Consider the following 15,546-nt stretch of genomic DNA (forward strand, 5'->3'; position numbering starts at 1 on the left):
AGTCAGGGAGTCAGGGATATAATCAAACAGTCAGGGAGTCAGGGATATAATCAAACAGTCAGGGAGTCAGGGATATAATCAAACAGTCAGGGATATAATCAAACAGTCAGGGAGTCAGGGATATAGTCAAACAGTCAGGGAGTCAGGGATATAATCAAACAGTCAGGGAGACAGGAAGTCAGGGATATAATCAAACAGTCAGGGATATAGTCAGACAGTCAGGGAGTCAGGGATATAATCAAACAGTCAGGGAGACAGGAAGTTAGGGAGACAGGAAGTCAGGGATATAATCAAACAGTCAGGGAGTCAGGGATATAGTCAGACAGTCAGGGAGTCAGGGATATAATCAAACAGTCAGGGATATAATCAAACAGTCAGGGAGTCAGGGATATAATCAAACAGTCAGGGAGTCAGGAAGTCATGGATATAATCAACAGTCAGGGAGTCAGGGATATAATCAAACAGTCAGGGAGACAGGAAGTCAGGGATATAATCAAACAGTCAGGGATATAGTCAGACAGTCAGGGAGTCAGGGATATAATCAAACAGTCAGGGAGACAGGAAGTCAGGGATATAATCAAACAGTCAGGGAGTCAGGGATATAGTCAGACAGTCAGGGAGTCAGGGATATAGTCAGACAGTCAGGGAGTCAGGGATATAATCAAACAGTCAGGGAGTCAGGGATATAGTCAAACAGTCAGGGAGTCAGGAAGTCAGGGATATAATCAAACAGTCAGGGATATAGTCAGACAGTCAGGGAGTCAGGGATATAGTCAGACAGTCAGGGAGTCAGGGATATAATGAAACAGTCAGGGAGTCAGGGATATAGTCAAACAGTCAGGGAGTCAGGAAGTCAGGGATATAATCAACAGTCAGGGAGTCAGGGATATAATCAAACAGTCAGGGAGACAGGAAGTCAGGGATATAATCAAACAGTCAGGGATATAGTCAGACAGTCAGGGAGTCAGGGATATAATCAAACAGTCAGGGAGTCAGGGATATAGTTAGGGAGTCAGGGATATAATCAAACAGTCAGGGAGTCAGGGATATAGTCAGACAGTCAGGGAGTCAGGGATATAATCAAACAGTCAGGGAGTCAGGGAGTCAGGGAGACAGGGATATAGTCAAACAGTCAGGTAGTCAGGAAGTCAGGGATATAATCAAACAGTCAGGGAGTCAGGGATATAGTCAGACAGTCAGGGAGTCAGGGATATAATCAAACAGTCAGGGAGTCAGGGATATATTCAGACAGTCAGGGAGTCAGGGATATAATCAAACAGTCAGGGAGTCAGGGATATAGTCAGGGAGTCAGGGAGACAGGGATATAGTCAAACAGTCAGGTAGTCAGGAAGTCAGGGATATAATCAAACAGTCAGGGAGTCAGGGATATAGTCAAACAGTCAGGGAGTCAGGAAGTCAGGGATATAATCAACAGTCAGGGAGTCAGGGATATAATCAAACAGTCAGGAAGTCAGGGATATAATCAACAGTCAGGGAGTCAGGGATATAATCAAACAGTCAGGGAGTCAGGGATATAATCAACAGTCAGGGAGTCAGGGATATAATCAAACAGTCAGGGAGTCAGGGATATAATCAAACAGCCAGGGAGTCAGGGATATAATCAAACAGTCAGGGAGTCAGGGATATAATCAAACAGTCAGGAAGTCAGGGATATAATCAACAGTCAGGGAGTCAGGGATATAATCAAACAGTCAGGGAGTCAGGGATATAATCAACAGTCAGGAAGTCAGGGATATAATCAAACAGTCAGGGAGTCAGGGATATAGTCAAACAGTCAGGGAGTCAGGAAGTCAGAGATATAATCAACAGTCAGGGAGTCAGGGATATAATCAGACAGTGTACCAGGGATATAATCGGATGAGGAGATAGTGGAGGAGGGAGTGAGTTTTAAAGGACACATTCATGTCACAGAAATACCACTAAGAAAAAATAGCACTCAGACACAGTGAACTGAAAAAGACAAAGAGAATATGTAATATATCGGGTTTTGTTATCACTACTGGATTAGGCTACTGTTTCCATTATGCTTTGAAAGAAAAAAGTTAATTCAGTCTTTACACTTATCTAACATACAGAGACTCAAAGTTTTCTTTAAGTTCAAAAGTCAGTGGTTATGAACTATTTATAGGCTCTTATACTTTAATACCCATCATTGTATTATTATCTTTCTCAGATCTTATATAGTCATGCTGTTATAGGGACAATCAGTAGTTGCTACATGTACTATTTTTTAAGTATTAAGTATTTTAAGTATTGATTCTGAAAGAATGTAACTTACATTATAAATGCCTCATGCACTGAGTTCAACTGTTGTACCCCATCATAACCCAACATATGAGCTTGTTTTGCGCCAATGTTTGTAAACAAACAATGTAGCTTCAAAACATCATTAAAACTATAATTCATATCAGGTGAGATCTGGACAGGTTCCCAAAGCTGTCAATTGATATCTTGCATTTTACCAGGGCAGAAACATGAGGTCCTCTCTTCTGACAATAAGTTACTTCCTCTCTCTCACAGCCTTCCAGAGTACACTGTTGTGGTGATTCCTCTGATAATGTGTGTGTAGCAGTACCCTGTGTAGGCTGTGAACTGGACAGCTCTCAAGTACAGTATGGAGATAAGCAAGGAGTTGCAGAGAAGGAAAACGATTGTCGTAAGTGCATCCAACATCCAGCTTCTTTTGAATGTTTCACGAATGGAAATGGCGTATAATGAGATATGGGTAACACTAAACTTAAAGCCTGCAGGAGATATTTATCATGATGCAGTCATAATGTATTGTAAGACTTACAGTTGAATTCGGGAGTTTACATACACTTAGGTTAGAGTCATTAAAACTCGTTTTTCAACCACTCCACAAATTTCTTGTTAAACAAACTATTGTTTTGGCAAGTCGGTTAGGACTTGTTCCAACAATTGTTTACAGACAGATTATTTCACTTATAATTCACTGTATCACAATTCCAGCAAAGTAAAAAATCCTACAATGTGATTTTCTGGATTTTTTTCCCTCATTTTGTCTGTCATAGTTGAAGTGTACCTATGATTAAAATTACAGGCCTCTCTCATCTTTTTAAGTGGGAGAACTTGCACAATTGGTGGCTGACTAAATACTTTTTTGCCGCACTGTATATACTTTATTTAACCAGGTAGGCCAGTTGAGAACAAGTTCTCATTTACAACTGCAACCTGGCCAAGATAAAGCAAAGCAGTTCGACAAATACAACAATACAGAGTTACACATGGGATAAACAAACGTACAGTCAATAACACAATAGAAAAATCTGTATACAGTGTGTGCAAAGGAAGTAAGGAGGTAAGGCAATAAATAGGCCAATAGTGGCGGGGGTAATTACAATTGAGCAATTTACACTGGAATTATATTTGTGCAGATGAGGATGTGCAAGTAGAAATACTGGTGTGCAAAAGAGCAGAAATACAAAAATAAATATGGGGATGAGGTTGTTGGTTGGATGGGATATTTACAGATGGGCTGTTGATAAGAAAATTATGTTCTCAGGGTACATAACCCAATTTAATTATATTACTCTTAGTCTGAAAACCAGAATTTGTAAGATCCTGGTCAAATGTTTCAGGGCGGAATTTTCGAATCATTCAGTTAACAGATAATTCTCAACTAACAGCTGTGTACAGCTGCAGCGATCAGTAAGCTGCTCTGACAGCTGATGCTTAAAGTTAGTAAGGGAGATATGTCTCCAACTTCAGTGATTTTTGCAATTCGTTCTAGTCATAGGCAGCAGAGAACTGGAAGGAAAGGCAGCCAAAGGGGGTGTTGGCTTTGGGGATGACCAGTGAAATATACTTGCTGGAGCGCGTGCTACGGGTGGGTGTTGCTATGGTGAACAGTGAGCTGAGATAAGGGGGAGCTTTACCTAGCCAAGACTTATAGGTGACCTGGAGCCATTGGGTTTGGCTACGAATATGTAGTGAGGACCAGCCAACGAGAGCATACAGGTTGCAGTGGAGGGTAGTATATGGGGCTTTGGTGACAAAACAGATGACACTGTGATAGACCGCATCCAATTTGCTGAGTAGAGTGTTGGAGGCTACTTTGTAAATGACATCGCCGAAGTCAAGGATCGGTAGGATAGTGAGTTTTACGATGGGTATGTTTGACAGCATGAGTGAAGGATGCTTTGTTTGCGAAATAGGAAGCTGATTCTAGATTTAACTTTGGATTGGAGATGCTTAACATGAGTCTGGAAGGAGTTTACAGTCTAGCCAGACACCTAGGTATGTATAGTTTTCAGAAAGTCAGAACCGTCCAGAGTAGTGATGCTAGTCGGGCAGGCAGGTGCGGGCAGCGATCGGTTGAAGAGCATGCATTTGGTTTTACTAGCATTTAAGAGCAGTTGGAGGCCATGGAAGGAGTGTTGTATGGCATTGAAGCTCGTCTGAAGGTTAATTAACACAGTGTCCAAAGAGGGGCCAGAAGTATACAGAATGGTATCGTCTGCGTAGAGGTGGATCAGAGAATCACCAACAGCAAGATCGACATCATTGATGTACACAGAGAAGAAAGTCGGCCCGAGAATTGAACCCTGTGGCAGCCCCATAGAGAATGCTAGAGGTCCAGACAACAGGCCCTCCGATTTGACAACCAAGGCTGTTGAGTCTGCCGATAAGAATACGGTGATTGACAGAGTCAAAAACCTTGGCCAGTTCAATGAAGACGGCTGCACAGTACTATATTTTATCGATGGCGGTTATGATATTGTTTAGGACCATGACCAGCTCGGAAACCAGATTGCATAGCGAAGAAGGTACGATGGGATTCGAAATGGTCTGTGATCTGTTTGGTCATTTGGCTTTCGAAGACTTTAGAAAGGCAGGGCAGGATGAATATAGGTCTGTAACAGTTTGGGTCTAGAGTGTCTCCCCCTTTGAAGAGGGGGGTGACCGCGGCCCTGACTCCCTGACTGTTTGTAGCATTTTGTGGAAGACAACCCAGACATTATCGGACGGGCCTGAGTGCTTTATACAATAAAAAGGGCCACACTTTGACATCCGGCGAACTAGTGTCGATATCATCCACAAATTAATTTATGAACCAGGACTACCACGATTTACTGGCACCAAATACAAAGCCTAACGGCTCTTTGAAGGAAATCAACACTTCCACTGAAGGAGGGAACGGCGCTTCGTACATTATCTGGACTTTGCAAAGCCAGTCATCGAAATCTGAAATAACAACCACCCAGATTTTAGTGGGTAGCTTGCACAATCATTTCTCATGGATAAACAGCCAATTATAAACAGCCCTGAATACTAATTACATTGGTAACCAGTTTATAATAGCAATAAAGCACAAGGGGGTGTGGTATATTAGCCATATACCACACCCCCAGGGTTCAAATATTGACTAGATGGTGCTCTCAAATGTCTCTATGCATAACATAAGTTCTGAACTATTTTTGGCGTGCCAGGCTTCCTACTGTATAACCAGTTATTTTAATTTCATGGTTATTGAAACAAAAATGACTCAAATGCTCATCTGCAACATTTTAAGAATTTATTCTGATCAGAACCCTGCCACATGTTAATAATACACCATTTAGAAGGTAAAAACATAACCAGATACCATCAACATAACATCTGAGGCCATCAATGGAGGTTGTATTAAGTGACATGAAAATGTTTGTTAATTGTGCTGAATCTGTAGGACATTCAATGAGTCAAGTGTTCTGCAAGCAGGGCCGTTATCAGTAGTAGATTTAGTACAGTACGCTCAAAGCCAAACAGCCAAACACTGCACTTGACTCCACTGTCATAAACATCATATACCAGTTGCTAAAGTTACGTTATAACACAGTTATAAGAGCACTTTTAACACCCATAATACCAATGCACACCACTAGCCTGTTAGCTAACCTGAACAACACTTTATGTCACCAATAAAGTATTACAGAAAATTGTCATTGGTGTCTCGACTGTTTTTAACATTTGCTATGTCATCCTTATGTAAACCTTATGTAAGTGTAGGAGGTGGCAATAAAGTCTTCACACCAATTACAAAGACACGTCAGGCTATAGTAGATCATCACTCTGCAGTATTAATAGATATGACCAGTGGTGTAAAGTACTTAAGTAAAAATACTTCAAATTACTACTTAAGTCGTTTTTTGGGGTACCTGTGCTTTAATTCACTATTAATATTTTTGACAACTTTTACTCTTTCTTCACTACAATCCTAAAGAAAATAATGTACTTTTTTACTCCATATATTTTCCCTGACACCCAAAAGTACTGGTTGCATTTTGAATACTTAGCAGGACAGGAAAATGGTCAAATTCACGCACTTATCAAGAGAACGTCCCTGGTCCTCCCTACTGTCTCTGATCTGGCGTACTCACTAATCATACATGCTTCATTTGTAAATGATGTCTGAGTGTTGGTGTACCCCAAGAAAATGGTGCCATCTGGTTTGCTTAATATAAAGAATTTGAAATTATTTATACTTTTACTTTTGATATTTAAGTATATTTTAACAATTATTTAAAACCAAATACTTTTAGACTTTTACTCAAGTAGTATTTCACTAGGGGACTTTCAATTTTCTATTAAAGATAACTTTACTTTTACTCAAGTATGACAATTGGGTACTTTTTCCACCACTGGATATGACATCATCTTCCTGCAACCGAAAGCTTCCATTAACCTAATCCAACCCATTCCTCCACTTCCCCAAACAAACACTTAATTCACAACACAACACTTTCTCTCAAACCATACACAACAAAAGTCTAACTCCACTCCTATTTCGAACACAAGAGCTCTCTGGATTAGTGTGACGAAGTGGCAGCATTATTATCCTCTACATAATAAATATGACAAATACTATAAAAAATATACACCTAAGGATCAGACATGTACTGGGGAGAGAGAAAGAGAAAGAGAGAGACCCCACTGAGCACACACGGTTTGAATCAAAGTTGTTTTTCACGTCATTTCAATGAAATTACATTGAACCAACGTGTAATAGACGTTGAATTTACATCTGTGCCCAGTGGGACAAAGAGGGGAGAGACAAAGAGTGGAAGTGAAACACAGTATGAAATTTGAGAAGAAAGAGAAAACGATACAGAGATACAGTGAGAGTGAGTTTGTGTGTGTCTGTTTTAGGTGTCACTCTCGAAGGTGTGCAGGTAGGTCTTGAGGGAGAGGGTCTGGGTGTAGTTCAGGGTGGTGGAGCGGTACATGTCCAGCCCTGTGAGGATCTCCACGTCTCTGACCCGCGCTGTGTGCAGCTTCAGCAGCTCCTCCACCCACTGCGACTCGTCCTCTGAGCTCTGCAGGACCACCACAAGACGAGGTGAACATATTTTGTATGTGTGTTACATATAAATCATATGTAATTTGGGCATTATCAGCTGGCTCATTCAATCTCTGTATTATTTATAGAAAGCATTTCAAAAGACTACACACAGCGTTACAAGGTCATCAATATTGATAGAGGGGAAATTACGGAAAAAAACAGCTGCACTCATAGGAAACCCACTATATGACTGTCACAAGTAGGGCTGTTGCAGTGACGGTATTATCACCACACCGGCGGGTCACGAGTCATGAAGGCAGTCAAATTCCACATGACCATTTAGTCATGGTATTTAGCCTTCTCCAAACTCTGATGCTGCTGCTGGTCATTAGTAGCCTACTAAACTTGCTAACTGTCTGGTACTCAGCACTCTATTGTCCCTGTAATCACTCTGACATCAATGCAAATGTGTTCGAAAATTTAATCAAACACTTCATGGGAGCCCATGAGCTCATGTTGTGCAACTTTTCTATAGGCTATACAATTGCGGGAGAAAACAGAGTGATGGCCGCAAAATAAAAGAGGAGGATCTCATCAGCATTCTATAGGCTAGGCCTACTCTATTTATTTCTCAACTTTCCTAATATTAAGCATATTACTTCTATTTACAACAGGAGTATAGCCTACCTGATTGCCATGAAAATAAACCACAGGGAAAAGCATCCTTTTTACTATTTAAGTGCATATTTTAAATAAAAGATTTGCCGCTGCCCCTGTTTTGATACAGGTGCAAGATAATGGTCCATTCTAAATCAATACAAATGTCACACATATATTATTTAGTATATGTAAAGACAGGATTAAATCAAGAATAGAGTGATTGGTGACAATATTAGCCTATCACTTGTGAATGATATATTATCACTTGTGAATGATGCAATGGCCTTTTTTGAAAACTTTTTTCCTATCATAGTGGTAGTCTACACCTCATGTAGCCCAGCCCATAGGCCTATATGATGTAATAAGATTAGTAGCACAACTAAAGTGGCCAAATAACTTCTTAAAATTAAGCACATGAATCCGCTTTACAAGGGGTGTAGAGCCTAACTGGCATATATAAGCAGTACGTGAGTTTCAAGTTTGGAGAAGATACATTTCACCATAAAAACCTTTATAATTAAAGCGTTACATGCATATTTTCATTTGCAGTCACTTTTGATAATGGTGTTTTCTGCTAATGGAACATTCACGCTTACAGCCTACTACCATGTGCACATTGCTGCGCTTATAATGTGAAAAAAATAGCCTAATAGTTTACCAACATTTTACGCTACACTTTCTGATCTGTTGCTTCAGCCACATTGCATAAAAAAGTTTTTTGATGCTAGTGGTTCTATTAATTTGGGATCTCTCACATTCCACAACTGTCCCAGACTATGTTTGGAACATTCATTTCTCACACAGATTAGGTTGACTTTTGTACTAGGGGGCATAGTAGATTGACATAGGCTAGTGCTTTTGCTGTTCGTTAGGCCTACTCATCTTGTTGGTAAATGTGGACAGTTCTTCCAATATCTTCAATATGCACCTTGGAATTGGATAAGGACGTGCGCAGTTGCGTCCCAGATGTGTCTGTCTTCACTTGTAGCCTGTGAGAAAGACCCGTTCACGTGATGGAGAGCAATGCGAGTGAAAGACGCTTCGGATTGCGCAGCACACTCAGGGAGAAGGGCACAATGCAGCACCACTGACATTGTGGGATGAGTGGTCATGGTCATGTAGCCTCAGACGATTAATTACAGTACGTTCAGTAAAAGTTACAGACCGATAAGTGGTCATGGTCATGTAGCCTCAGACGAGCAATTACAGTAAGTTCAGTACATAATCCATCAATTACAGTAAGTATAAAAAATATAAAGGATGATTATTCTTCCGATACACACTGGCAAATGGATGGATTAGGTATTGTCAACAGGGTTGTTGTCTCTAGTGTGTGTGTGGGCTGGTTAACACTGGGATACAGTGATTAAAGTTAACGGTATAACTAATACAATAATTGGCTTATGGAAGCACTTCTCTAAGCGAGAGAAAGGTATATTATATATTTCTATATAAGCTATTTATGCTATATTTTATATTCTTGATCCTAATGATATAGACCTAGGTGTAAAACAGCTGTGATAGAGCAATGACTCTGGAATAAAAAACATCATGTGTAGGGTGGAGAGAGGGTTGGTTTTACAGGTTTACTCACTCCGAATTGTCAGTACTGCATGTGTTCTTGGCTGTCGTGCCGTGGCTGTGTCGGAATCCATTGTGAGTTTGAACTTGAGTATGCCTTCCCATAAGAGAGTGCCCGGTGTTGGCTTGCAGTTGCCTCTGGCACAGCCATTGTATGATACAACAGGATATAAGTTCTTGCCTAAGACACATTTTTACTGACAGTCATTAGCGGCCGTTAGAATCTACGTTCCTTGTTCCTTTTACTGTCGGAATATAACATGATATAATGAAGACTCCATGAAATATGTCTTGCATGTAATGGACATAAAAAAGGACTGGTCTTGCGATATATTTATGTTGTTTTCTCTTTTAAAAAAAAGAAAATTTAACGAACAACTGTATCCAATGAACTGAGCAGGCTAGGCGGACATGCTTATAGCCTGCTAGGACTTTCAAATATGAGCATTCATGTATATAGATTATAACTTCTAATTTCCGACTAATTGAAAATTATTTTTTTTTATAAAGTATCGCCCCATCTTAAACAAGCCATACAAAGCTGGTTACAATTTCAGTTTTATCCTCCAGAAATGAAAGAACAAATATTACCACAAATGCTATGGTTAAACTCAAATATATTGATTAATAAAAAAACATTCTTTATGGAAGAAATGTTTAAAAATTATATTTATTAATGATATAATGAATAGAAATGGAGGAGTTATGTCACATATGCAGTTATTGAAAATATATGGGAATTTCTGCTCAATCCAAACTTACAACCAACTGATTGCAGCACTACCACAAGTGGAAAAGGCAGAAGGAAGGGAACTTGTTTGCCTGCCATATATTAAAGATACAAATTGGCTGAAAGGAACTGGCATAAATAGAAAAATATACCAGTTTCACCCGAGGACAGAAATGTTGACAGCTGCGCCATACAGCTTGCAAAGTAAATGGGCGGAGATTTTTAATGTACCAATTCCATGGCACATGGTTTATGAACTGGTACAAAAAAATACACTTGACTCAACAATGAGTTTTTCTATTTAAATGATTCTATCAAATTCTTGCCACCAACAGAATGCAATATATATGGGGCATACAACAATCTCAAGTTTGTAGATTTTGTTGCGAAGAGACAGAATCAATAGATCACTTATTCTAGTATTGCCCCTATTTAGTTTGTTTCTGGTCACAGGTTCAGAAATGGTTAAAAAATCACAACATCACAACAACAAAATTAACCTTACAAATAGCAGTGTTGGGCGATCTGGAAAGCCATAGCCATTTCTTGAGTAGGCTTCTTCAAGCAGAGAGACAGCCATAGACATAGTGCCCCCATGTGGTGAGAGAATTACCTTGCAGCTCTCGTCGTTGTCTGAGCGGTGGGGTAGGAGGAAGGAGAAGACATTGAGGGGGCCGTCACACACCCCGGCCGTCTGGTTGACATCCTGACAGCTGGTGATCACTACATAGTAGTGTGTAGGGACTGGAGCCGAGACTGCGGCGTATCTGGGGGTCATATGTGGGCCACAGTCATAAGTAGTCACGTTAATGAAGATACAGGCAAGCACACACACACACACACGCACACACACACACACACACATGGAAGGGTGGCATGTAGCCTAGTTGTTAAGAGCATTGGGTAACCGAAAGGTTGCTGGTTCAATTGCCTGAGTCAGCAAGGTGGAAAAATCTGCCGTTCATGAACAAAGCAAATAACCCGCAACAAGAACTGCTGAAGTGTTCATTTAGGCAGCCCTTTGCAACTCTCTGATTCAACGGGAGACACATTTCGATTAAATGCACTGAGTTGTGCGAATGACTAGTTATTACCCTTTTCTTTTACACAGAAAGACGCACTATTGCAGACACAAAAACAAACATGATCAGAGGAACCTGATCATTGCTACCATTTTCACAAATATGTGGTACATTTTCTAAATCTTAGAACAAAACTCCAAATTGGTAACACTTGTAACACAGCCAGTTTTACATCCAACACTTTTTTTTATTATTGTGCATTAATTTGGTTTGTAGACATCTTTCACCACACAGCCATTGATCCAAAAATGTTTACTGTGAAATATAATGAGTACATTGGTTTAATCACAAAAACATAACGATATCTTTGCAATTTAGTAATTTTAACAAAGTTAATCCAATAGAAAAATATGTAAGATACATGTTCCAAAATTGTCCTTTAAATGCAGTATGCTACAGTACTGTAAACTACAGTACATTACACTGTTTTCACATTAGGAAGTATACTTGCACTACCCATAAAAATGTACTGATCATCAAATGTCCATAATTTCTATCCCATGTGTGATCAAAGGTGTGATCATTGAAGACATCTTTCACAATGTAATGAATTGAAAGAAATGAAAGAAAAAAAACGTAATATTTAGCAGCACTAGTTTGCATCAAGCCTGTCTGGAGTATTTGGCCATAAGTTGTCATCGAAATCACAGTAAATATCCTCATTGTTCATGCAGCTGCGGAAAAACCTGGCGAATCCAAGCCTGACATACCGTAGGTCTGGATTGAAATCATTGCATGCCTCATCCATGGCCTTCCACCTGTATTGTAATCGTGTATTGTATTTTACAGTATTGTATTGTACTTCTGTATTGTAGTGGTCCTGTACGTGGTTCAGTTCATAAGAGCATGGGTCAAGCAACTAGAGTTTTGTGTTTGATTCCCACTGTGGTCACATACCAAAATGTATGGACTGTTGTCACTTTGGATATAAGTGTGTGCTATATAAATGGCATATATTATGGTATTACAGTACTGTATAGGCCAATGCAATTTTAGTAAAGCAGTGTGAAGACTTGAATCCCATTGAAAATCTTTGGAAAGACTTGAAGATTGTTGTTCACAGCCACTCCCCATCTAAGTTAACAGAGCTTGAGAAAATCTACAGGGAAGAAATCCTGATGTGCAAAGCTGATACAGACATATCCAAGATGACTCAAAGCTGTAATCGCCGCCCAAAGTTGCTTCTACAAAGTATGGACTCAGGGGTGTGAATAGTTTTGCAAATAAGATATTTCTGTATTCCATTTTCAATAAATTTGCAAACATTTCTAAAAACATGTTTTCACTTTGCCATTATGAAATATTGTGTGTAGATGGATGAACAAAAAATCTATTTAATCCATTTGAATTCAGGCTGTAACACAAGAAAATGTGGATTAAGTCAAGGGGTATGAATACTTTCTAAAGGCACTGTGGATGTTTAATGTATAGTGGATGCATTTCTTTCTTGTTTTGAACTTATTGGATTATTTCGTATTGGTATTGTATTGATATTGTATTACTCCACTTTAGGAGCTACAAACACAAGCATTTTGCTGCACCTGCTGTAGCATCTGCTAATCTGTGTACTCGAACAATAAACTTTCAGATAATTTGATTTGTTACATACAGTACATTTCTGATCTTGATTTGTATTTTTGAATCAAAATATCATCATTATACATTATACTTTTATGTTTCTACTTTACAGACATTTTCAAAATCTGTGGTAGACAAACCAGTTTACATGTAAAATGTCACACCCTGGTCTGTTTCACCTGTCTTTGTGATTGTCTCCACCCCCCTCCAGGTGTCGCCCATCTTCCCCATTATCCCCTGTGTATTTATACCTGTGTCCTCTGTAATAGTACAATGTATCAAAAGTAATGTGAGCTTTGAATTGTGACAAGTAATTACTTTATAAGAACATGTATTGCCATCTTAAAATGTATTTCTAGATGAAACAATGATCAAATTTGGTGAAAAGGTGACTGTATGATTTTGTGTTATACTTGTACTGTTCAGAGTTTTGAAACAACTGCCTTCTTAATTATAATTTTTAGTTTTGTACTAAGAGTTGTAACAAATGTACCACATACTTGTGAAAATTGCACCAAAGCGATAAAAAAAACAGTAGTAAATAAACAGCATTCCAGTTACAATTTGCGTGAACCAGAATGAGGCTCTCTCCTCACTATATTGTTAATTAACTAAGGAATTACCATCTTCAGACAATCTGCAGATAATTGATGTCTGGAGCTCAGTAGTAAAAATTTGCAATTTAGGGAGCCAGATGAAGGCTTGTTCAAATATGCATTGCCGTAATTTCCGGACTATAAACCGCTACTTTATTCCCACGCTTTGAACCTCGCGATTTATACAATGACGCGGCTAATTTATGGATTTTTCCCGCTTTCACAAGATTCATGCCGCCAAAAAACTAAGCACCGTCACATAATGTGACGTAAATCGAGCGCGCTCAAACTTCCCATCATTCTGATTACGGTAGTCATTTTGTCACCCTCATCATGGCAAAGACACAGAGAAATGCATATGATGCAGCTTTCAAGTTGAAGGCGATCGATCTGGCTGTTGGAAAAAGAAATAGAGCTGCTGCACGGGAGCTTGGCCTTAGTGAGTCGATGATAAGACGTTGGAAACAGCAGCGTGAGGAACTGACTCAGTGCAAAAAGACAACAAAAGCTTTCAGAGGGAAGAAAAGCAGATGGCCCAAAGTATTTGCAGCCACTCGACATCAGTGTAAATCGTGCATTTAAGGTGGCGCTCCGTGTTCAGTGGGAGGCTTGGATGACAAGTAGGGAGAAATCATTCACTAAAACGGGCCGCATGCGAAGAGCAACTTATGGTCAAGTCTGCCAGTGGGTCCTGACAGCGTGGAGCATTGTCAAAAAATCCACTATCATCAACGGGTTTCGAAAGGCTGGACTGCTGCATGTTGAAGAGGGCAGCATGAGCTCAGCGGGGAATTTGCCTCCGGATGAAAGTGACGAGGCGACAATGAAAACGATCCAACATCGGATGAAGCAATTCTGAGGCTATTCAACGCCGACACCGAAGGAGATGACTTCAATCAGTGCACAGGAGGAGGAAGATAGTGACCAATGACTTTCTTGGTAGGCTACTGTTTACTGCTATTTTTTTGTTGTTGTTACAAGCCGTGTTTCGTTAAAGCCTATTTATTTTTGTTACAAGCCGTGTTTCGTTTAAAAGCCTATTTATTTTTGTTACAAGCCGTGTTTCGTTTAAAAGCCTATTTATTTATGTTACAAGCCCTGTTTTGTTTAAAGGCTGTGTAAAGTTCATTTGTTTCAATGTACCGGTATGCACCTGCGGCTTATAGACATGTGCGGCTTATTTATGTACAAAATACATGTTTTTTAAATAATTCAGTGGGTGCGGCTTAAATTCAGGTGCACTTAATAGTCTAGAAATTACGGTACTTTTATGATTGTTTGGTGGCTACTCATAGGTCTGCAAGCTACTGGTAGCTCGCAATCGACCTGTTGGAGACCCTTGATTAATTATGTATTTCGGGCTCCTGAGTGACACAGTGGTCTGAGGCACTGCATCTCAGTGTCGCTACAGACCCTGGTTTGATTCCAGGCTGTATCACAACTGGCTGTGATTGGGAGTCCCATAGGGCGGTGCACAATTTGCTCCGCATCGTCCGGATTAGGATTTGGCCGGGGTACGCTGTCATTGTAAATAAGAATTTGTTGTTAATTGACTTGCCTAGTTATATAAAGGTTAAATAAAAATTATTTAAAAAACAAACAAATGAATCCAGATTACTCCATTGGAACAGCCATAACCATATGAACATAAAAATACAATAACACAAAACAAGATCCCCTTTGAGGCATCTTACAAACCTGAGTGAAAGGGCAACATCTTGACCTGCCACTAAGGCTGGGAATTGCCAGTGTCCTCACAACATGATATTATCAAGATACTTAGGTGCCAATATTATCTGTATTGCGATTCTCACAATACTATATGAACCCTCACCCATAAAAGGATTGATTTCTGACATCAGCGGTACCAACCTTAACTACGCCATTAGAGGAAAAACAGTAGAAATCGCGACAAATGCTCTCCAAAATCAACCATCGGGCGCAGGCCTTGTAAAGGGTCTCTCCAGTTTAGCCCTGATGTTTTGCCATCCGAGATTGGCATCGGTCCAATACTGCAGT

General features: G+C 39.8%; 1 protein-coding gene across 2 annotated transcripts in view; it reads right to left on the reverse strand.

Moving 5' to 3' along the window:
• Nucleotides 1-5,543: 5,543 nt before the first annotated feature.
• LOC110488321 (autotaxin) overlaps nt 5,544-15,546 on the reverse strand; it is a 33,998-nt gene continuing 23,995 nt past the window's right edge. For both annotated transcript variants that reach the window (XM_090228434.1, XM_036970677.2), the window contains 2 exons: nt 10,885-11,038; nt 5,544-7,334 (listed from right to left, as the gene is read on the reverse strand). In XM_090228434.1, the coding sequence (XP_090084560.1) occupies nt 7,164-7,334; nt 10,885-11,038 (325 nt within the window). In that variant the 3' untranslated portion in view covers nt 5,544-7,163. The remainder of the gene's footprint in view (nt 7,335-10,884; nt 11,039-15,546) is intronic.

This window comes from Oncorhynchus mykiss, chromosome 30 (assembly GCF_057628025.1).
Source record: "Oncorhynchus mykiss isolate SJ-2025 chromosome 30, ASM5762802v1, whole genome shotgun sequence".
Lineage (NCBI taxonomy): Eukaryota > Metazoa > Chordata > Actinopteri > Salmoniformes > Salmonidae > Oncorhynchus > Oncorhynchus mykiss.